Source organism: Aricia agestis, chromosome 5, assembly GCF_905147365.1.
Source record: "Aricia agestis chromosome 5, ilAriAges1.1, whole genome shotgun sequence".
In the NCBI taxonomy this organism is placed as follows: Eukaryota; Metazoa; Arthropoda; class Insecta; order Lepidoptera; family Lycaenidae; genus Aricia; species Aricia agestis.
In genome coordinates, this window is record NC_056410.1 from 10,640,852 (window position 1) to 10,662,019 (window position 21,168).

The window sequence follows — 21,168 nt, forward strand, 5'->3', positions numbered from 1 at the left end:
GTGGAAGAGAGAAGGAATTTTTATGACTACTTTTGCTATCTATTGTCACGTAAACGTAATTTGAAATAAAATATAAAGATAAAAATTCGAACACTTTTGAGTTTATACGTTTTTAGGGTTCCGTACCCAAAGGGTGAAAACGGGACCCTATTACTAAGACTTCGATGTCTGTCCGTCTGTCTGTCTCTAGGCTGTATCTCAAGAACCGCTGTAGCATAGACTGATGCAAGCGTGTAATGGATGCCTTACACGATCATACAAGTGACAGTCAATTCCGTCAATCATGAATTATGTTTGACTGATGGTGACTGATGGACTGACTAATGGTATTAGACGGTCACTCAATTCTCTTTAGTTTTATGTCAGTCAAAGCCCAAATTTTCAAAGGTATACGTTTCTAATTTTTTCCCTATTTTGTCAGATGTGATAACGCTTACTCAAAATTCGTGACTGATGGTTGCATGAAGCAAAAATCAAGATATCCAGATTTTCGTCAATCATCTTCATGCAACCGTCTGTCACGCTCTTACACGGTAGGTTATCCATCAGTTACAGCCATTACTGTGGTAAAACTGACAGCAAAACCTACCGCGTAATGGATGCCAGACGTCTAACGCAATTGAAATCTGTCAAATCTATATTTTAAAAATTCATGATCTACGAGGTCGAGTCGCGTTGCGGTCTGAATCAACCTTTACAGAGAAACCAAAAGGAAGGATAGGTAATGGTTTTAGATACGTATGGTTTTTTATTAAAAAGCAAGGAAATGCAACAAAAGCCACAACAACTTATTTGATTCAATTGAATATGTCAATAGATTCGTTATATCGGCCGTTAGCTAGTGCGTCTGTCTGCTATGTCTTTACGCCCAAACCGCTGAACCGATTTTGCTGAGGTATGGAGATACTTACCCGGGACATAGGATAAAACGTATTGGAGTTTTATTTAACCATCTTTAGGATAGAATTTATGCTAAAATAAAAGGAAGGATAGATTAGTCTCGCTGATTTAAGAGGAGTCCATACCGCCGTTTTTCCATACAAACGTTGTCCCCTGTTTCCTCCCTGGATAATGCCGGTAGAGTTATGATTTTTTCCTGAATATCTATGGGCGCTATTAGCATGTCTCTATGTTTTTTTTTTCATCATTTTATAATTAAAAAAGATAAGAACGTCCAAAAACCCAAAAAAATAGATAGATTTTCCTCTGTGTTCAAACACCCAGAAAATAAAACTGGCTAGAATACAAGTACAATAAAAATAAAACATAGGAACACAGCTCAAGCCTTGCTTTAATTCTAAATGAAAAAAGTACTTAAATCGATTAAGTTTTGGAGAAGGAATCAGCGGACAACGAATCGAAGATTTTCTGTTCTTTTATTAGAACTTTTGTCGTATTGTCTCTATCGCGCTCTGCGGCGGGAGACTTGAGATTGGTGAGATAGCAATACATTTTTAAATACTTACCTATTTTCAATTTCTCTCGCCCCTCGTGTATCCTCTATTATAGTGTAGACAATTACAGTACCTATGCACTTTATCACGTAAAGAGACTTTACGTGATAAAGTGTAGTGTGATTGTGTGTGTGAATGTGTAAATAATATATGTATATTAGGATAAAATTGTTCGGCGTGCATCTGTTGTCTGATTGCCATAATACAAGTTTTTACTTAGCATGGGATTAGACGACGTGATGTACCTACGCTACCTAGCTTTTATAGTATTGTATATTATTGTATGCTTAATAAAGAATTTGAAAAAAAAAAATTGTTGCTCGAAGTTATAAATTATTGCAGGTAATAGCCAAACATACATTATGAATATCATAATTGGACTGGGAAAATTAGAAATGCTCAACTCGGTGGAAAATGTAGATTATCTGCACGTAATATTTTCTTTCCGCCTGTCTCTATCATATTATATTATTACGAAGCTTCTGTGGGAGGTCGCCAGAGTCATAGGAGAATTTAATAAATGAATATATCCATAAACACACGTGCATGATAAAAAAGCATGTTTTTGTATCTACTTAAGGGGGGATCAAGTCATAAAAAGGTTGAAAAACACAGCATTACTCAACATGCAACACAGAACATTTTGGCTTTTAGGTATAAACCCAACTGAAACTGTACCAAATCATGCGAATTAATAAGCTCTTGCTGAAACATTAGAATGTTATAAACACTATAATTAAAATAAATACATTAAGTAGGTATAGAATTTAGAATTAAGATATTGAAATAGTCATACCTACATCACTCCGTTTTATTTTCAAGTACCCTATAGTATCTAACTTCAAGAATAAAACACAGAGGAAAATCTTGCCATTTTTTTGGGTTTTTGGACCTTATTATCTATTTTAATAATAAAATTATGAAAAAAAAGAAAACATAGGGATATGCTAATAGTGGCCATAGATATTCAGGAAGGAAACAGGGGACAGCGTTTGTATAGGAAAACGGCGGTGTGGACTCCTCTTAAACTTTATCTTTTTCGTAGTAAACAGTAAACTATCAAGCATAATATATTCCAATTTCCAATGTAATAGCAATAGACCAAAGAAGTTGATTCCTAGCCAGATGGCAGACAATTTCCTCGATGGTACATCGCAGCAAATTTTGACGTGGGAGAGCCATGCTTCGGCACGAATGGGCCGGCTCGACCGGAGAAATACCACGTCCTCACAGAAAACCGGCGTGAAACAGCGCTTCCGCTGTGTTTCGCCGAGTAAATGAGTTTACCGGAGGCCCAATCCCCTACCATTTTCCTTTCCCTACCCTCCCCTATTTCCTTCCGTACCCTCCCCTATTCCCTTCCCTACCCTCCCCTATTACCCCTTAGAAGGCCGGCAACGCACCTGCAGCTCTTCTGATGCTGCGAGTGTCCATGGGCGACGGAAGTTGCTTTCCATCAGGTGAACCGTTTGCTCGCTTGCCCCCTTATTTCATAAAAAAAAATGTAGATTACCTAAGCCCATATAGCCCAATAGCCCATAGCCCAATAGCCCATTACCTAAGCTCTCACTCGATCTTGAACGTTGACCACAGCGATAGTGCGGTCACTCGATGGCTGGCAACGCCGACACGCGTACGTTGTTTGGGTGTTAGTGGAGGTGTGTAGTGCAACATAACCCATATGATAACGGACCAAAGTCCAATTTGCATTGATGCAACACGCTGCATAGGTTTTACGGTAAGTGATGGAGATTTATAGTTTTCAAACAAGCTAAGAGACGAAAATTCATACGTCTTATTTAAACTTGGAAAGTCATAAAGAAATAGCTACTATCGTCTATCCCTGTTAACTATTTTATCATAAGCAATAACTAATACTTGAATAGAAAGATTATCAATATTTTCGAACTAGAAATTAAGTTTTTAAACAACAATATTTTGCTTCATGTTTATAAAGACGTAAGTACATATTATGCGTGATTTAAACGTAACTAAGTAGGACTTTTTCACCTAGTTCATAGTGACAGTTCACTAAAACTGTTTGTTTACACTTATCGTTTCAAACATGTGATTGTTTAGAATTTGCGCATGTCCCAATTACCAAGATAACAATGATTAGCAAGCACAAATTAAGAAAAATAAACACGCAGACAACAAAATTTGAGACGGAACAATGAACGAAACTAAGCAGTCAAATTTCACTGTCAAGCCTATCCGCTCTAACTACGAGGGAGTTATGTATCGTAGGTAAACGGTATGAATATTATTATTTTTCCAACGAATATGAGAACTAATAAAATTGGTGTTGCAATAGATTACAGTAACGATTTACTCCAGTAAACATATCGGTTAAAGTTACGTAAAATATCGAAACGTACTAATCTTTAAATTCTGTAAGTACTTACCTAATTTATAGAATAAAATGTTAGTAGTATTAATAGAAAACTGTGAAAATATTTGATTCTTCATGAAAAAAAAATGGTACATTGCTTTCTTTACGTTCATATCAAAATTAATTGAAACGGAGTATATTGATTTGTAATTAATGAAGTACTTAGTTACAGTTGATAAAAAGATCCAAAAGATCAAACAAACAGGATGTCTCCGATAGTAAACAAAAATTGGCCGTAGGTAGTAGGTACACATATGCTACGCCTAGAATTAGACATAAACGCGTGCAAGCCTTCGTCTCCGTATACATTTTTGCACAGAACTATATTAACACCTTAGTTATGTTAAAAATGTCTTATAAAAATCAAAACGATGTGGCATAATATAGGGTAACGACGTCGCGTGGGTGTAAGTAACTTTTTCTGAGTACCTATCGCAAAAAGATAAAACTTTTTGCGATACTCAGAAAAATTTACTTGTCGGACAAGGTCAAAAAAGTAGTACAATTTCAAAACGCGCAACATCCCCAATCTCCATATCATACAAAATTTGGATTTTTTCGTGGGAATTGAATAAATATATCAAGGTAACATAATAATATAATAATTTTAGGTAAGTATTATAATACCATGCACCCACTGATAAAGTAGGTACTTTTCTAAACATTTGCTTTCAATATGCGTTTTAAAATACATTGCAGGCGGAATTATGCCGAACTTCCACCGCGGAACTTCGGCATGGTGTGTTTAGACACCGGTATAAATAGTCAGTACTTAAGATGCGACCCGGTCTCAAGACGCGGTTCGGCTCTGTGATTGGTCCAACCGACCAACAGGTTTGACAGCCAACTAATCACAGAGCCTGAACCGTGTCTTGAGACCGAGATGCATCTTGAGCACTGACCAAAAATACGGGCCTTACAGCATATAAATACATCGAGTTTAGGGTTATAATAAATAGTTAGCAAGTGGCAGCCCTGTTTATCAGTTAGAACAGATGATAACAGTATCGCGGGGTCGCATGTGTGATGTGATGCAGCCGGCAGCCAGCATTGAGGTCAACTATCTATATTAGATACCACTCGTTAGTCGTTACCTATGGAAATAGTTTCATATTATGACAATGCTATGAAATTGTGTGATTTTTCGGTAATTTTACCAATTTTCGGTATTTTTTTCTAAACGTAAACAAAGCCTAGAAGGTATCGGTTACCACAGTATTTGGTAGACCAAATGATATTATGCTATTAAACACTTGACCGTTATTTGAAGCATAATAACTGAGATAGGCACTTCCGTTTCCGCAGATTTTACCTCCTTTTCTTTCCTGAATGTTGGTAGCTCTGTCAACCTTGGCGCCATCATCGAGCAGGTAGAGGGAGAATTCCGAAATTCGACTATGATCATTGGCGTTTTGTTTTCCGCACCGCACAGTCGTGCTCAGAAGTCATTACGTACTCGTATTATACCTCCTTATTTAAGTATAAAGTGAAATAATAATTTCAGTATTGTGTTTTTACCGTTTTTCAAGGTTTTGGTAATTCACGTAAGTTATATTTTTATACATTTTTTCTTTAGAAAAGATGAACATTTCATGTTAATAACGATTGTATCATTCGTATCGTTACTTTAATAACGAATATAAATTTAAATACTACATTTAAATTTTTAAATATTAATTTTCTAGTTAAGTTCTTGTGTTTATGTTCTTTCCTAGGTTAAGGTAGCTATTAATAATGAATAACGAATGTGAATTTGTTCATGATTCGGTAGTGACACCAGCTAACGTTAATTTGAAACTACCCACTAATGTGGTTAATAAAAAAGGCCTTGTTCTCGTGCAAGGTCATCTAGTAGTAGTAGTTGAACAAATGATTCGAGCTCGTCATCGACTTCTACTTCACACAGCAAACGTAAATCGAGGCGCCGCCGCCACAAAAAGGGGGGGAGCAAATACAGACAGCGCTATAACCACCCTTTAGCTAAATTAACTCAAGAGGTTAATGAACTTAACAAAAAGGTTAATTATTTTTACGAAAACCGATCTATTTTTCAAGGTCATGCAATTGCATCGACGATAATGTCAGTCGGGAATTGTATAGCAAATCAAATGAAAATGAAACGACCGTTAGCAATTCTTTATAACCGAATCTTGTTTTTGAAATTGAAACAAAACTTAAAGAAACGTCCGTTACGAAAACTTGTCTTTGATTTGATGACGTCCCGTCGTAGAAACTCACGATGTGTTCCTGTGTCAGTGCCACAGTTGTTAAATTCAAAATTCAAAGATGACGCATCGTGAGTTTTTATGTCGCGACGTTGTGCCGTGTATCGTGTCACGTTGCGATGTCGCGACGTAGTTTTAACCTACGACGAGCAGTCGCATCGTGAAACGACGCCGCGTCGTGGTACGACACGACGTCGTATCGTGTTTGTGTCCCGACCCTGAGGGTCGATTCAGACCGTATCGGGACGAGTAGATACATTTCTTTTGTATTGAATTGACAGATCTGAAGAAATGCATCTACGCGTCGCGTTGCGGTCTGAATTGACCCTTATAGTTACCCAAGAAAAAACTAAGTTGCGGATAAGTACAGTCGAGCATAATTTCTCGCGTCAAAACCGCAAAGCAACCATAGCACGGAGATATTCGTTACTTTCACTGTAACTTTAAATAAGTGGCGAATGGCGCCATACTTTCTCTGGCTTCTCCGAGATCCGACTTTAAAGTTCACGGCTATCTAGTAGATGACGTCACGTCTTAATATGCCTCCATGATTGTAACACCGTTAAATTAAACTGCTCAGTAAAATTATCCGAAGCCTAGCAAAGAAAATGGATTAGACGGGCATTAATTACTTTTAACAATCTATTTATTTTTTGCCTGATAGCACCCACGTAAAACGTCTGAGCATCGCCGTTGCGGCGACAGATCGCAAGTCGCTACGCAACACAACATTGTGGCCTCGCTCTAAAACGTAGAAATGACAGCAATTATCAACTTATTACTCAACGAAACGATAAAGTGTAATAATATTGTGTTTTCACACATTTGTTTATAAAACAATTACAAGAAGGATGTTTGGTTTGGTATTATCAGTAGGTCTCAGTTGACCAGCCGAGATGGACCCCCGCAGCATCCGCGCTCGTATCGTGGGCGAGGTCTACACATGTTTGGCGTTCTGGTTGACTGTTTCGGCCCTGCCCGCGCTGGCCTTCTCCTATATCGGTAAGTACCTACCTTTTTTTGACAATATGGGCCATAACTCATAAGCAAATACAAAGTCAATAGATTTATTCTAATTTCTTAGATAAATTATAGAGAAGTTAATTCATAGGCAGATGCGGATCTACATAATTTTGTCATGCTATGTCAAGGCCAGGCGACAGTCGACAGATCACGACTAAGGGCGGCCAGGACTTCCGTCCGTCTAGGACTTCATCTTGCAGTCGAGACCGACTGCAAGATACAGTTGCCGCACGGCGATCTGCAGTTTCCACTCTAAATTAATATCCACAAATCACAATACACGGACCGCTCGAGCAGTTCTTGAGAGGTCGGAGCAGTCGCTCTGCTATCGAGTTTCGCCGTACGGTTTAACAACAAAGGTATACTTACCTTGTTGTTCAACCGCACCGCGCACGGCGAACGACTGCATGATGCGGTCGTGTTTCAGTCGTTACGACTTCAACGCCACCGTTTTAAAGTAGTCGGTCCCGACTGCAACTTGCGGTCCGTCTATGGGCAGTTTAATTTTAAATTGACATAACTCGACCAAATGTTCTGCCTCTGAATGAATTTCTTCGATGTATACATATAAATAAATTCTGCAATAAAAATAAAAATCCTTGTTTTCAGTTGTAAGATTCAGCAAGAACCTGTGGCTGAAAATATTGTCCAGTAGATATCCCAACCTAGAGTTCATCAGGACTGTCACTATACGCGCACTTCTGGACACACACAGAAATCAAGGAATTATCAATGTTTTACTTTGTGTCAAAGGTACGAAAAAAGTTAATACGGAATACCTAATGCCAAATAAAATTTATCATCTTTATAAGGCAACTCGATGTGTTACTTTCCCTAATTGCTTAAGGGTCAATCCATTTCATCATCATCATCATGCATTTCTTACTAAATTGACAGATTTCAATTGCGTGAGAAGTCTTGCAAATCTGTCAAATCCATACAAATTTAGAAATGCATCTACGCGTCGCGTTGCGGTCTGAATTGACCCTAACCTGCAAACCCGATTTTGACTCTTAAAGCAAACGAGTTCTTAATTAAATAATAATTTAAATTCAATGAGGTTTAGAGGGTGTTTTAGCGCCGCATATTTTGATGTTATATGTGCCTAACATCAAATGCGTCGCTAAAAGTCGTCGTAACTTTATAGGTGGACTAAACGAGGACGCGATACGTCACCAGCTAGCCCAGCACCTGATAGACCGGCGAGACGAGCGCGGGGGGCTGGTGTTCCCCCGCCTGCGCCACGTGCTCGTGTCCACGTGGGGCAACTACGCCTGGGACGCCAACGTACCCTTCAGACTGGAGAACCACTTCATCGTCGCCAACGGCATACACCGAGGCCGCCCCGTCAGTGATAGCAATATTCAGGTAATTTGTAGCTTCGTACCAGCAATGCAAATGAACAGATATCTTTTACTCTTTATTGCCGATTTCTGGGGTTTTTGACTGAAAACTTCAGTCAAAAACCCCAGAAACCGGCATCTACTCACTTGCGCTTCTGATTGGCTAACGTCAAAATATTAACCAGTCAACAACCCTACTTCTCCCAAAAACTCAGAAACTGGGCTGTAATAACTTATTATTTTTATTAACTTTAAGGTTATAATCAGTTGCACCTATTTTAACAAGTAATCAGGTTTCGAACCACACGTTTCATTTCAGGAGTATGTAAGCGATAAAATATCCAAATATTTCCCACCGGACCAGCCGCCGTGGCAGTACATAATCATACCCTGCGTCTCGCTGGACCCCAAATATTATGTCCTGGTAAGGGTTCACCATTTGCTACTAACCGGCAAGGGATCCCTTAATATTGGCGATATGTTACTTTTAGAACAAACGTCGAACCAAGTGGAGGATTTGGATTACTACCAGAAAAGTCCTCTGGGGAAGTTGTTCCCCCAGCCGTCGGCTATACCGGAACTGTGGGGTAAATTGAACGAGACGATGTCCAATATTTGGAATGAGTTTATATCGGAGTACGATCCGATCGAGAGCCCGTGCGCGATGAAATCGCTGCCTGGAGCGTTTCATGTCGCTGGAATAGTGCTCATATCTGCTGCGAGCGCTCTAAGAGAGTTGAAGAAGAAGAGAGCTAGCAATCGCGACACGCACCCGACACTCACGGCTACTAAATTTATAGCGGCAGTTAAACGAGAGTGCAAGAAGAGAAGTCTAAACGCACCTAAGGTATGCCATTTAACTGGGCTCATTAAATATTTTATCCGTTATATTCGCACTTGCCCGCAGTTCTTATAAGTTTTAATCCGATCTTTTCAGCTTCTACTGGCACCTCTAGTAACTGTGGACCCAAGAAAATGGCCAAGGAAACTGTTTAAGACAACAGTCTCAACGGCGTACTCCATAGTTACTCTACCGTTTAAGATACGTGATGAGCTCACAGCTCTCTATGATCTCAGATTTAAGGGAGAAGTGAAACAAATGAATACCCTCACATGGAAGTACGGAGAGCTAGGGCAGTTATGGATAAAGGCAACTGTAGAGACTTGGAGATATCTCATTGAAGCGTATAGAGCACCAGCCCAGTTATGGTCTGATGCGATGAGGAATGATACTGGAAAACAGCACATGTTACAAACTATTTCGCTTTGTGGACGAAAGGTAAGAAGTTTGCAGTATTTTTTAAAGGGCATTCTCAGTTTTAAATTGACTCGCTTTTGTTGGACATAAAATTCACACCATATAAAAACCAATTAAGATAATTATATCTACTTCGTCTAATCGGTGGTGGGCACCACAGTTTGGACGTTCAAAACGAGTATGTTTATACCTACTTTGGTTAACAATTATTATCGATTTGATTAATACTAGGGGGTTACTTCGCCAATATTTTGACCCAAAACAGCGTCTACACTGTAAACTTTTATGTGTTTTACAGGCTATATCATGGTCGAAACCAATTTCTAGGGCCAGTATGGAGAGGGCAGCGCGCGCTTTAGGCGTGACGTCAACTGACATAGCGTTGTACGCTGCCACGGAGTCTTTGAGGGCGTTCTTCGAGCAAGCGCAGAGCGACACGCCCGAGAACGTCCTCGTCACTGCTCGCGCCGCCACCGAAGACTTCCTGTACACATTCTCAGAGGGCAACGGGAAGAGATTCAAGAAGGACCACACTGGAGGTAACTATAGCCAACCAATGTACTAGTTGTAAGCTGAAAACATGGCTCTTTTAGTAATGAAGCAAAATGAGGAAATCATTACATACAAATGGAACAAATTTTGGATTTTCTTTCTCTAATTGAGGTGACATTATGGCAACGAGTGTTTTATAAAATATATGTAACTATACAATATATTTAAAAAAAACCTTACCCCTTTTTCTAACTTTTCAGGTATGGTGTGCCTGTCCCTGCCAATCGGAGCTTCGCCTCGCCGCATCGCTGCCGTCATAGACGAAGCCTGCAAGCGACAGAAAGGTTTAGCAGCCCTTTGGGCCGCGCAAACCAACTGCGGAGCTCTCACTAGATCGGTCCCTTCGCCCTTCGCTCGTCTAACTCTGAACATGCTGTCGAGGAGATACGCGGTCTCGTATGCAGAAATAAACGCACCAATAAACGGAGAGAGAAAGACTACACTATGGCGTCAGACTGTAGAAGATGTGTTATATTGGAGACCCCCTCAAGCTAATATAAGTAAGCATATCTTTTAAATACTACTATGAAAGAAAAATGCCGCTGGAACCGACATGAGTTGAGAGCGCTTAAAAGCGCCGTTGAATCACATACCCTCATGCAAAGGCGTAGATTTACTTCTATCTCTGCTTTAATTCCGGTATTTCTTCGTACTTTAATTTTTTGAAGCGACGATTAGGCCGTACTCACATTATATTGCTAGAAATTGCATACTATCAACTCAGATATTCATAATTCCTTATCACATAATGAAGCCTCATTCAATGTTTCATGTGTAGTACGAAATGCCACAGATGAAAATTAAATTCTTTGTTAGAGTGTAAAAAAATCTATAACTTTCCTCCTATTCCAGGTATGTCTCTAACAATAATCCAGTACGCGGATACGGTGCGACTCGCTGTAATGACGGACGCTCGACTGGCGCCCGCGCACACCGTGCCGAGCGCGCGCTGGCCCGCCGCTGTCCTACAACTACTGGACAGAATAGAGAGGATAGCTGCACAGTCGCAGCAGGAACAACAGCTGACAGAACAACGAGTAATAGAAGAGCAGCTGACAGAACCACAAGAAACAGAACCAGAACCGACAGAACGTACATTTGACTCGCTGCGACCCCCTAACGTTCAAGCCGTGAGCCCTCCGCCCACACCACAATCAGCTGACGAGTTTGCGTAACTCTGTTCTTACTTTTTGAGCAGCGAACTTGTTGTGTCAGATAAAATAATTCAAACTGTATAATTTATTGCTTAATTTGTTTGTCAAAAAACCAAAATGTGGCAGGTCTAGCTGTATAAACTACCTATAAACCTAATTAAATAGTGTTCACTTGTGTTCTTGCACATTAATTTTAATTATAAATTCAAAATGTTTTTTTAAGATGATAAAACGAAGCAACGGAGAGATGTCTCAAGTTCAAAAAACTTGTAAAACCTAATTCTTATGTGTATTAACCACGGAGCTAATACTAAGAGGAGGTGTTGTAATCAAGTTTCCTTATGAAACGACGCGTGACAATTTGCGGGGTGAGGGGATGTCAAGCTCCGCCCACTTCTCAATATTTCATCTATCGGCTAAAAGCAAAACTACTAGCTTAGGTCGATGTTGATGTTACTACGTAGTTCAACTATCTTACACTAGATGACTGTAGATAACGGTTTTCAAGTATGATTATTGTAATAAACTTATGCAAAATTATACGCATTTACGTCTGTATTATCTTTCAAAGGTTTGGCCACCTAGTGCCAAGTAGAACTTTTATATTTAAATTACATTTAAAATTATTTCCAAATGAAATGTGATTGTATTTATATTATCAGAACGTCTGTCTGAGTGTTTTCGACATTGTAAAACACAATACTTCATCCTTTCCTTGTTAAATACGCAGAAAACACCAATTTATTGGGAGTCTCGTTAACGGCCATTCCCAATATTCAATCTATCTCTGGTTTGACATACAATCGATCGCAGCTAACATAGAATTGACATAAAATATATGTCTCTAATGTCTAATGTGAGCTATTCCTATCTCTAGTAGGGCAAAACCAGAGATTGATCAAATATTGGGAACGGCCGTAAGTGTGCACCTGACAAACGCTGAAAGTGTACTGACTTAAGCCCCGCCCACAATGATGACGTCAGGACCTAGTTAAAAATCACAGTGCACAGTTGCTTAGGCCAGCTCCTCTTTGTATGAGCTCCGTAGTATTAACTTTCTATTAAAATGATTTCGATTTTTAACTATTTATTAATATTTACTTATAGGAAGACATTAAATGACGAATGAAAGCAACAGAAATATAAAATAAAATTTATTCTTACACGAATGTTATTTCTTGGACTTCTTCTTCTTGCTCTTCACTTCCGTCTCGTCTTTCCTCTTCTTCGGTTCAATCTCGTCGACTTCCATTTTTTCCTCGACGTAGCTGAAGCCGGGTATATGGGGTTCGACGAGTTGGAACACCAGCTTCCGGTGCTGAAGGTTTGTGCTGTCGAGGACCAGACGAACGGTGAGCTCGTCGAATGTCTTCAGCACGATGTCGCCGCAGACTTGGTAATTCTCCTAGAAATGAAGTGTCAAGTTCAGAAAAATATTTGTCAATAATAGCATTGTTTATATTATGCATTGTATTTGTATACAAAAAAATTTGAATCTATTTCCTTTGTTTGCGTTGATACTTGCATGATGCATCATTAGGTTACATACATCGTTTTATCGAATACCGAGCAAAGCTCGGTCAAATAGCTAATAATAATGGAAAAAGGAAGAGTAGCAAATGAATACGAGTTACGTTTTATTTGGGGAAAATTAACGGGGTCTCATGGTTAAACTATAATACTTAGGTATTTACCTCCTCGTTGTAAGTAAACTTGTCGTTGGGCAGGTACAGCGGTCCCTCCAGGCCGTACTTGACGATGAGCACCTGCAGCGCGTTCCGCTTCACCGCCAGCACCACCGCCTGCTCCACCTCCACGCGGTTCGTGAACAGGATCTGCGATAACGTTGTGTTATAGATCATGGGTTCCCAACTAGTGGGGCGCGCCCCACATAGGAGGCACGCTCTTTTAACTGTGAGCGACAGACTTATAACGGACCTACGTTTTTAAACGTGCTTATACATCCTAAGGCTGTGTTTCCACCAGAGATGTGTTGCGAGGAATTTATTTTTGAAAACCAATAGAATCGCTTCATAGTTCATTGACGTGACCTCGCTCAGCGCAGCGATTCTATTGGATCTTAAAAACACATTCCTCGCAACACATCTCTGGTGGAAACGCAGCCTAAGTCTTGTGATACAATGGAATTAGGGACAAAGATACCGCGAGTCGCGAGATGAGCCAAGAGGCGAGACGGGAGTGTAAATCTATTATAAGAGGTCTGTTGTGTTAGGACAATGAGCGGTGATCGCCTACCATGAGGCAGTCTACTCACGTGCGTGTTGAGCGCGACGGACGCGCGCGAGGCGTACTGCGCCTGGCGGTGGCGGTAGTTGAGGTTGTCGCAGAGCGCGTCCGCGGCGCGCGTGTCCAGCAGCGTCGCGTGCGTCGCGTCCGCGCCGATCGTCGCCGCCAGCAGACGGTGCACCATCACGTCCGCATACCTGTGGGATTATTAAGCCGGCCAATAGTGAGTCGAACCCGCGCTTAGCTTGGCCACATTGACAAAGAAAATATTATGTTATTGAATCGTGAGGTCACCAACAAATTAGGAGGATGCTCATAAATTCAAGAATATTTAAGCGCTCCAATGACTATGACAGAAGTTCGTTAATTTGATTGAGCCACTTCCATTTAGAATGTGAAAAAAATCATTTTAAATTTACCTCAAAGAAACTACTTATGCTACAACTAACCTACGTATAAAAAACAAGGCCTTCGCGTCCGTTGTGGATGATTTATACAGCATTTCCAGAGCGAAATCACCACTCTCCAAAACTTACCTACGTATAGGCGAAGTGAAATGCGTGTAAATCGGACACGCTAAGCCGTAATGGTAGAACTCCTCTTGCGTCTTCGTTCCACTGGAGAAGTACACGGCCTGCTGCATGCACCGCGTCGCCATTATACGTAGCAATGTGTTAAAGAACGGCCGGTCCGGAATCACCGCTTCGTTCAGAGACTTCGAAAACGCCTTGTTCGTAGACACGTCTAAGTCGAAACCCTGAAACAAAAAAATACTTGACGTGCTATTTTCTAAAGACTAAAACTAATCTGTTTGTAAACTATGTTGCAATTATAAAGAAATACGAATACGTCACCTTTGAGACACTTGAACCTGACTAAAAGAGTTAGATTTGCAAAACTTAATATTATTATATGGATAGTAACTACTTTTACATAAACCGTATAGGTAGTGATGTTACCTGTTGATTTTGTAAACCTACTCACAACTTTCCCTTCATCAAAATTGGTTAAGTAGGTAGTTGTGGAACCTATTTCAAGTCAACAATTTTAATATTGATTCTGTTGTAATTGTATTGTTACTTATTTACTTTTTATTTTATTTTTGTGTGAAGATTTGTGAAAAGAGTTAGGTACCTTTTAAAAATGCTGTATGGGCATTCATGATTTCGGGGCATTTCTTATAGTAACATACAAATCAAAAGGAACTTTTTAGCATTGCCACTTTCACGGTTAACTCTATACAAGAAACAGACACACCCCTAAAGTAGTATCACTTAGTTTAGTTACACCCTGTGGCTGTGTAAAATGTCTGTAACCATATCTCAGCTACCTGCAACTCCCAAGCAGTGCCGATTTTAGCACTACCAGCGCACCCTGTTGAGTTCTCGAAGCGTTAGAAAAGGGCGCCGGGGGCGCCCTTTTTTGTTTGCCTACGGCACCTCTTTTTATCCGGCGCCCTGGGCGGTCGCCCCCTCCTACCGCCGCTACTGCTCCCGAGTAAACCGTACCTGCTGGCTAGCGGCCTTGAGGAACGTAGTGAAGTTGGCTGGAGGTGGGGCGGGGTGGCGTCGCAGCAGCGCGCACCGGGGGAAGTCCCGCGCCAGCCGCTCCGCCACGCTCACGTTCGCCAGCAACATGAACTCCTCAACCATGGAGTTGGTGTCCATTATCTTCTTCGCCTGCACCTCCACCGGATCGTGGGTTTCGGAGTCCACCTTTTGTACCAATTGTTATGTGTTAGAGTTAAAATTGTTCTTAAGGTGTCAAAGTTTTGGAGTTCAAAGTTTGTATTTTGGACTTAGAATTTGGAACTATTGATGTGTAATTCAATAGTTACTATAGAATTAGTAGCTAAGTATATAATATCTATAATGCAAAAAAGTCGTAATTTCAATGTTAAATTGAACTCCACTTCCAGCTGTCTGAGAACATGGGTCATGTCGCATAACGGCGGTGGAACTCTATGCTTTGCTTTATGTTCTTTTATCAACAATTTCATCTCGTCTACCGACATACCTGGAATCGAACTTCTGGTGAGGCCAGCAGCAGGGCGCCGTTGTCGAGACGTTTCTGTTTCAGTTTCTTGGCGAGGGAGTTGAGGATACGAAGCGACGACACTATCTCGTCGTTTCTCGACTTGTCGTCGATCGCTATCTGCGCTTCCTCGTACGTCATGGCAGCGCGCGACTAAAATCATAATCATGGAATAGAAAATTAAACATAAGCAGTGACGAATATTGTATACAATAATAATTATTCATGTGCCAATAAAACAGTTCATATAAAATGTAGGGGTATATCTTTTGTCTCTTCACATACTTTGAGCACCGGAAAAGCACATAAGGCTTTCAAACATAGGACGTTTTTAAGATACGAGGAGAGTGTTTAAGGGGTCGGGTGCCATCGAAATTCTCATACATACGTAATACCAAAATCATTTTCTCGTACGAATATATTTAACATGTTTGAGTTATTTTTTAGCTTAAAATAGTAATTATAAGGTTCCTGAACAAAAATTTACTACAAAATATTTAAACTCTAAAAAATATTTTTAGTATTTAAATATTTTGTAGTAAATTTATATATTTTTAGTGTTTAAATATTTAGTAGTAAATTTACTAAAAAATATTTAAACACTTTCGATGGCACCCGGCCTCTTAAGGAAAAATACCTACTATAATATGTTTAGGATAGAAAGCTGCAAGTAACATTTTCTATTATGTATATGATGATAAAATATGATAAATATTTCGGAAAGTACCTTAATGACGCTCTTATGGAACTTGGTCGACAAGACATTAGCATTCTCGTCTATCTCCCAAACACAAGAGAACGCCAGACGCTCCTCACCGCCTCGCAGTGAGCAGAGGTTTGAACTCAAATAGTCTAAAAAATATAACACAATAATAAAACGTAACACTTTACCATTTAAATATCAACGTGAACGTTTTTAACGATTAATCAAAATTATTTCGAAAATTTTACAACAATACGTGGTTACACTAAGCACATCCAGCAGGCACATAACACATAACAAAACGATAAAAAAAATCACTAAACATAATCATAGTAGCTTACGCAAAGACCAAATCTATAAAACCTAATAAAATAATAATAAATGCGAGTCTGTCTGTGTGGAACTGTTTCACATTCACACTACTGAACCATTCGGTATGGCGATACTCTGAACCCACAGGAGGGATATAAAATAGCTTTATAGCGTAATAAACAAATTTCGCGCAAACGCACATCATATAGTAAAAAATTCACCTGGCAACATATCAATTCTGCGATCCACGAGGTACACTGTAGTTGACCTGGACGCGGCCTCCTTATCCATGGCGTTTCCGGGCCGCAGGAAGTACGTGACGTCAGCGATATGCACGCCCACCTCGTACACGCCCCCTTTCGGCCGAGCGTGCAGCGCGTCGTCGATGTCCGTGCAGCCCGGCGGGTCGACGGAACACACGCATATATCACGCAGGTCTTGACGCTTTTTGTACTCCTAGGAGGTTTTAATTAGGCATATTTAAAGGCTTTAAGACGAGTCCACACCGCCGTTTTTTCATACAAGCGTTGTCCCTTGTTTCCTCCCTGGATAATGCCGGTAGAGTTATGATTTTTTTCCTGAATATCTATGGCCACTATTGGCATGTCCCTATGCTTTCTTTTTTTTCACAATTTTATTATTAGAAAAGATAAGAACATCCAAAAACCCAAAAAAATGGCCAGATTTTCCTCTGTGTCAAAAACCCAGAAAACAAAACTGGCTAGAATATACAAAAAAAAAAAAAAACATAGGGACACAGCTCAAGCCTTGCTTTAATTCTTAATGAAAAAAGTACTTAAATCGGTTAAGTTTTGGAGAAGGAATCAGCGGACAACGAATCGAAGATTTTCTGTTCTTTTATTAGAACTTTCGTCGTGTTGTCTCTATCGCGCTCTGCGGTGGGATACTTAAGATTGGTGAGACAGCAATACCTTTTCCAATACCTATTTTCAATTTCTCTGGCCCTTGGTGTATCCTCTTAAGGCGGAAAAAAATTCTGGTGGCGCGAGTTAGCGGGGCAGGCGCACGGCGACACGCTATTGGTAGATAGATTAAAAGTATCCTTATTCTTTATTGGTATAACACGTCATAATTAGTAGATATTGCGCACATGCGCTTCATGCCCCCTCCAGTTGTATTGAGTGATCTCAAATTAACGAAAATCAGGTCTGTCTCTTTTTTAACAAAATTTTGTATTTACATATTATAACATAATTATTTTAATAAAATTAACCCATTACCTCCTCGGGTATTGTCCAATCGTCGGGAGGTAGACAGGCCAGCACGGCTTCGCTGAATCTCGCGTGGGGAACGTCGTGTTCAAGTAGAATAACCTCATTCTCAGCATTTTTATCACCTGAAATTGTATATTTTTTAACATTTGAAAATTAGAAGTTTAGAGCAGGAAAAAATTTTCAAGTGATATACCTATAGGTCCCAGGGATCTGACGAAATGACCTAATGGATAACGACTATTTCTCGGCCAAGAGTCTAGAGCCACTACAATTTTTTGGGATGCGAGAATATCGCTTTGGCGTGTTTCAATACGCACTCGCGGAATTCGCCTTTCAGCGGGTGTAAAAAGATGGCGGGTAGCTCCTGAAAACAAAATGAGACAATGATTATGATAGTACATAATAGTAAAATAATAGTATTATTATTTATTAGGGATATGGATTCTATTCTAGAAGATGTAATTGTAAATAAAATACTATTAGACAGTCAAATATTACCTGGGAAATTACTTGGCATCAATATACCACAGTACTGTCTCCACTTTCTCCTTATAATACCCACAACTTTGCCTGTTGGGGATATTTCATCAGTGTCTTTCTCAGCTTTACTGTTTTTGAGCTTTAACTCAGCATCTTCGTCTAAAATATCTCCAGGATCATCTGTTTTGTCTTCTAGTACAATGTCACTAGGCTTACTCCATTCCTCTTTTGGCAACAGTTCTATGGCCACAATATCACCATCTATGGCTCTATTAATGCCTATATGACCTTGTAGCAGAATCTACAACAAACATATTATTTTTTTATAATTATGCAACAAAATAATGACATTTTTTTATAATTATGCAACAAAATAATGACATTAGTCAAATTATTAATTTTATTAATCATAACAATAAGAAAATTAACTTACAGGTTTGTCAAATTGGTTGATACTGGCCGTTCCTTCGAGAAAGTTGTCTCGAGAAGCATGAAAGGTTGCCTGGTATATTGTACCATTTCTGATTCCATTATGTATTTGACTGGGTGTCAAATGTGCAGGGTACAAAGCATTTTTTGAACAGCTTTCTGGCATAACATTTTTTGATAATTTATCAGCTAGTCCAACAAAACCTTTTATGTTCTCTACATACTCTTTCACTAAAATTTAAATTTATTTTATGTAAAGTAATAATTTTTTTAAATAAAAAATACTAACCTCATTAAAATGTGTATTTTATACAAAATAGAATCCTCACCAGAGCAGCAGGTAATTCCTTCTTCTTGAGCCAACTTCCTGTTGTTTTCATCATCAGTCAAAAGAATGATTGTTGGAAAATTCTTATTTGTTTTGTTGATAGATAAATGAGATTCATACCAAGTAGCTGCTTTACGAATTGCTCTATCATTTCGATCATTTTGTTTTTCTCCTGCGTTACGTTCAATGTAAGTGTCTCTAAATAGTGAAATAATAATAATATATTATGTATAGCACAAGTGCCAACATATTCAAATGTTTTAAACTTTAAAATAACAACTAAAAAATAAAATTTATATACAGTGTAAACTCCGTGTAAACTCACTCAATTTAGCGACTAACTCTCTTAAAGCGTCGAAATCATTTGACTTTGGTTGGTTTAGCTTGTCTACCTGAGAGTGGGATAACGACAAAATCACAACGATTCAGTTATAAAAAGTACCTTTTAAATTACTAATATTAGTAAAAACTGTGCAACTGTGTACATTTTTTTGTCGCTTTACCATTCTAGCCCGCAATCCATGTAAATGGAGTTGGAGTTAATCCATGTAAAGTCACTTAATTTAGAGACTAACTCTCTTAAAGCGTCGAAATCATTTGACTTTGGTTGGTTAAGCTTGTCTACCATACAATGATACACTTTGTACAGCATCACTCCCACTTGAGAGTGGGATAACAACAAAATCACAACGATTCAGTAATAAAAAGTACCTTTTAAATTACTAATATTAGTAAAAACTGTGCAACTGTGTACATTTTTTTGTCGCTTTACCATTCTAGCCCGCAATGAACTTGACTTTGCATCATGCATACCGAACTTTCTAAGAAATTCGTTCTTTTGTTTACAAATTGGTATTACTTGCACATGTAGACTTATTTTGAACATAAAAAGTATTTAAACGTTATTATATTCTCAGTTGCTGATAAACTTCCAAACAGTAAATACGGTTAGTGAAAAAAAAAATCGCAGTATATTTACAGAAATTCTTTGATTTTAATTCTCTCTATTTAACAACAACTCTCTATAATGATTAATGTCATAAAATGCAGTGTAAACTCTATATAACGGTTATATAGAGTTTACACTGTATTATTTAAATATTAAAAAACATTAAGCACAGGTTCATACTTACTTATGATGCTCATTAATAAATGAGTAAAACTTCCTTTTTTTGTTTGCAATAATATCTAAAAGTCGTTTAAATATAGCAGTATTTCTATGTTTAACCTCTTCTAATACAGTTTGTAGTATTATAACATTTTTCAAAGCATCTTCTTCTAGTACATCTATCTGATGTAGCACGACATTAGTATCCAAAATCAGGTAGTGATGATTTTGGAATAAATCACATACAGAGCTTGGTTCTGCTTCCAAAATAATTTCATCGTCTTTATGGGGACAAACATCACAAGCTGCCGATCCGCATAGTAAATCGTCACGTAAGTAATGTTCTCTAACAATCTATAATTTTAATGAAAGTTTAAGATTATTATTAATACATTTTGAAATCGAAAAGAAAACAAAAATATAACCTCACTTTTAATATGTTTCCACGCTTTGTTTTTGTGAGAAACGTTTTCGTAGTCCACATTTTTACTTATTTCAGAGAGTAGTTCTGAATATAAAATAAAACTAATGAACAAAAAGCAATTCAAACAGTCATAAAATAAAACAAAAATAGTAATTTCAGAGAAATTTGATCATTTTGCAGTTTTCTAATCTTCTTCCTCTTCGCTTTTTGAAGGCTGACAAATCACAAAGTGACAATTGACAGGTGACAGCTAGGTATAGACAACTGGCGTTTCAACACTAGCCATGTACGCATGAAGGTATTATACTATTGGAGGGAGCCTTATATTTTGACAGTTGATAATGTTACTCTTTCTTACTAACGATGCAGTAAGTTGAGTGAAAGAGAAAGCTCATATCGGTGTGTAAACGTCAAAAGCCTGTAATGTTATCAGTGATGCCAGATTGGGGGGAATCCCCCCAAATTTT

At 38.8% G+C, this 21,168-nt stretch overlaps 2 protein-coding genes across 4 annotated transcripts; one reads left to right on the top strand and one right to left on the bottom strand.

Annotated features, from left to right (window-relative positions):
* The first annotated feature begins 3,049 nt into the window (after positions 1 to 3,049).
* LOC121727468 lies at positions 3,050 to 11,578 on the top strand. Of its 3 annotated transcripts, none has more exons than XM_042115342.1 (9): positions 3,050 to 3,192; positions 6,945 to 7,073; positions 7,704 to 7,847; positions 8,242 to 8,462; positions 8,757 to 9,284; positions 9,375 to 9,716; positions 9,994 to 10,234; positions 10,448 to 10,747; positions 11,100 to 11,578. In XM_042115342.1, exons 2-9 carry the CDS (start codon positions 6,968 to 6,970, stop codon positions 11,420 to 11,422), a joined length of 2,205 nt encoding a protein of 734 aa, XP_041971276.1. In that variant the 5' UTR covers positions 3,050 to 3,192; positions 6,945 to 6,967; the 3' UTR covers positions 11,423 to 11,578. The 3 variants fall into 3 exon arrangements, with proteins under 3 accessions (XP_041971276.1, XP_041971277.1, XP_041971279.1); XM_042115343.1 differs by having other exon boundaries at positions 6,948 to 7,073; XM_042115345.1 differs by lacking the exon at positions 3,050 to 3,192 and adding an exon at positions 5,371 to 5,390.
* Positions 11,579 to 12,542: 964 nt separating this feature from the next.
* Positions 12,543 to 20,862, bottom strand: LOC121727465 (exosome complex exonuclease RRP44). The gene is made up of 15 exons (XM_042115340.1): positions 20,708 to 20,862; positions 20,303 to 20,631; positions 19,171 to 19,367; positions 18,846 to 19,072; positions 18,431 to 18,713; positions 18,126 to 18,296; positions 17,939 to 18,054; positions 16,919 to 17,153; positions 16,410 to 16,534; positions 15,665 to 15,835; positions 15,157 to 15,363; positions 14,185 to 14,405; positions 13,677 to 13,845; positions 13,096 to 13,236; positions 12,543 to 12,806 (listed from the first exon to the last, which is right to left on the bottom strand). Exons 1-15 carry the CDS (start codon positions 20,759 to 20,761, stop codon positions 12,573 to 12,575), a joined length of 2,880 nt encoding a protein of 959 aa, XP_041971274.1. The 5' UTR covers positions 20,762 to 20,862; the 3' UTR covers positions 12,543 to 12,572.
* Between the last annotated feature and the right edge of the window lie 306 nt (positions 20,863 to 21,168).

Coding starts and splice junctions, on each gene's coding strand:
- LOC121727468 (XM_042115342.1), top strand. CDS start 6,968: ATGGACCCCCGCAGCATCCGCGCTCGTATCGTGGGCGAGGTCTACACA. Junction 7,074..7,703: donor GCTGGCCTTCTCCTATATCG/GTAAGTACCTAC, acceptor CCTTGTTTTCAG/TTGTAAGATTCAGCAAGAAC. Junction 8,463..8,756: donor TCAGTGATAGCAATATTCAG/GTAATTTGTAGC, acceptor GTTTCATTTCAG/GAGTATGTAAGCGATAAAAT.
- LOC121727465 (XM_042115340.1), bottom strand. CDS start 20,761: ATGTGGACTACGAAAACGTTTCTCACAAAAACAAAGCGTGGAAACATA. Junction 19,368..20,302: donor TTTATTAATGAGCATCATAA/GTAAGTATGAAC, acceptor TTCACTATTTAG/AGACACTTACATTGAACGTA. Junction 15,836..16,409: donor TCCATAAGAGCGTCATTAAG/GTACTTTCCGAA, acceptor TTATGATTTTAG/TCGCGCGCTGCCATGACGTA.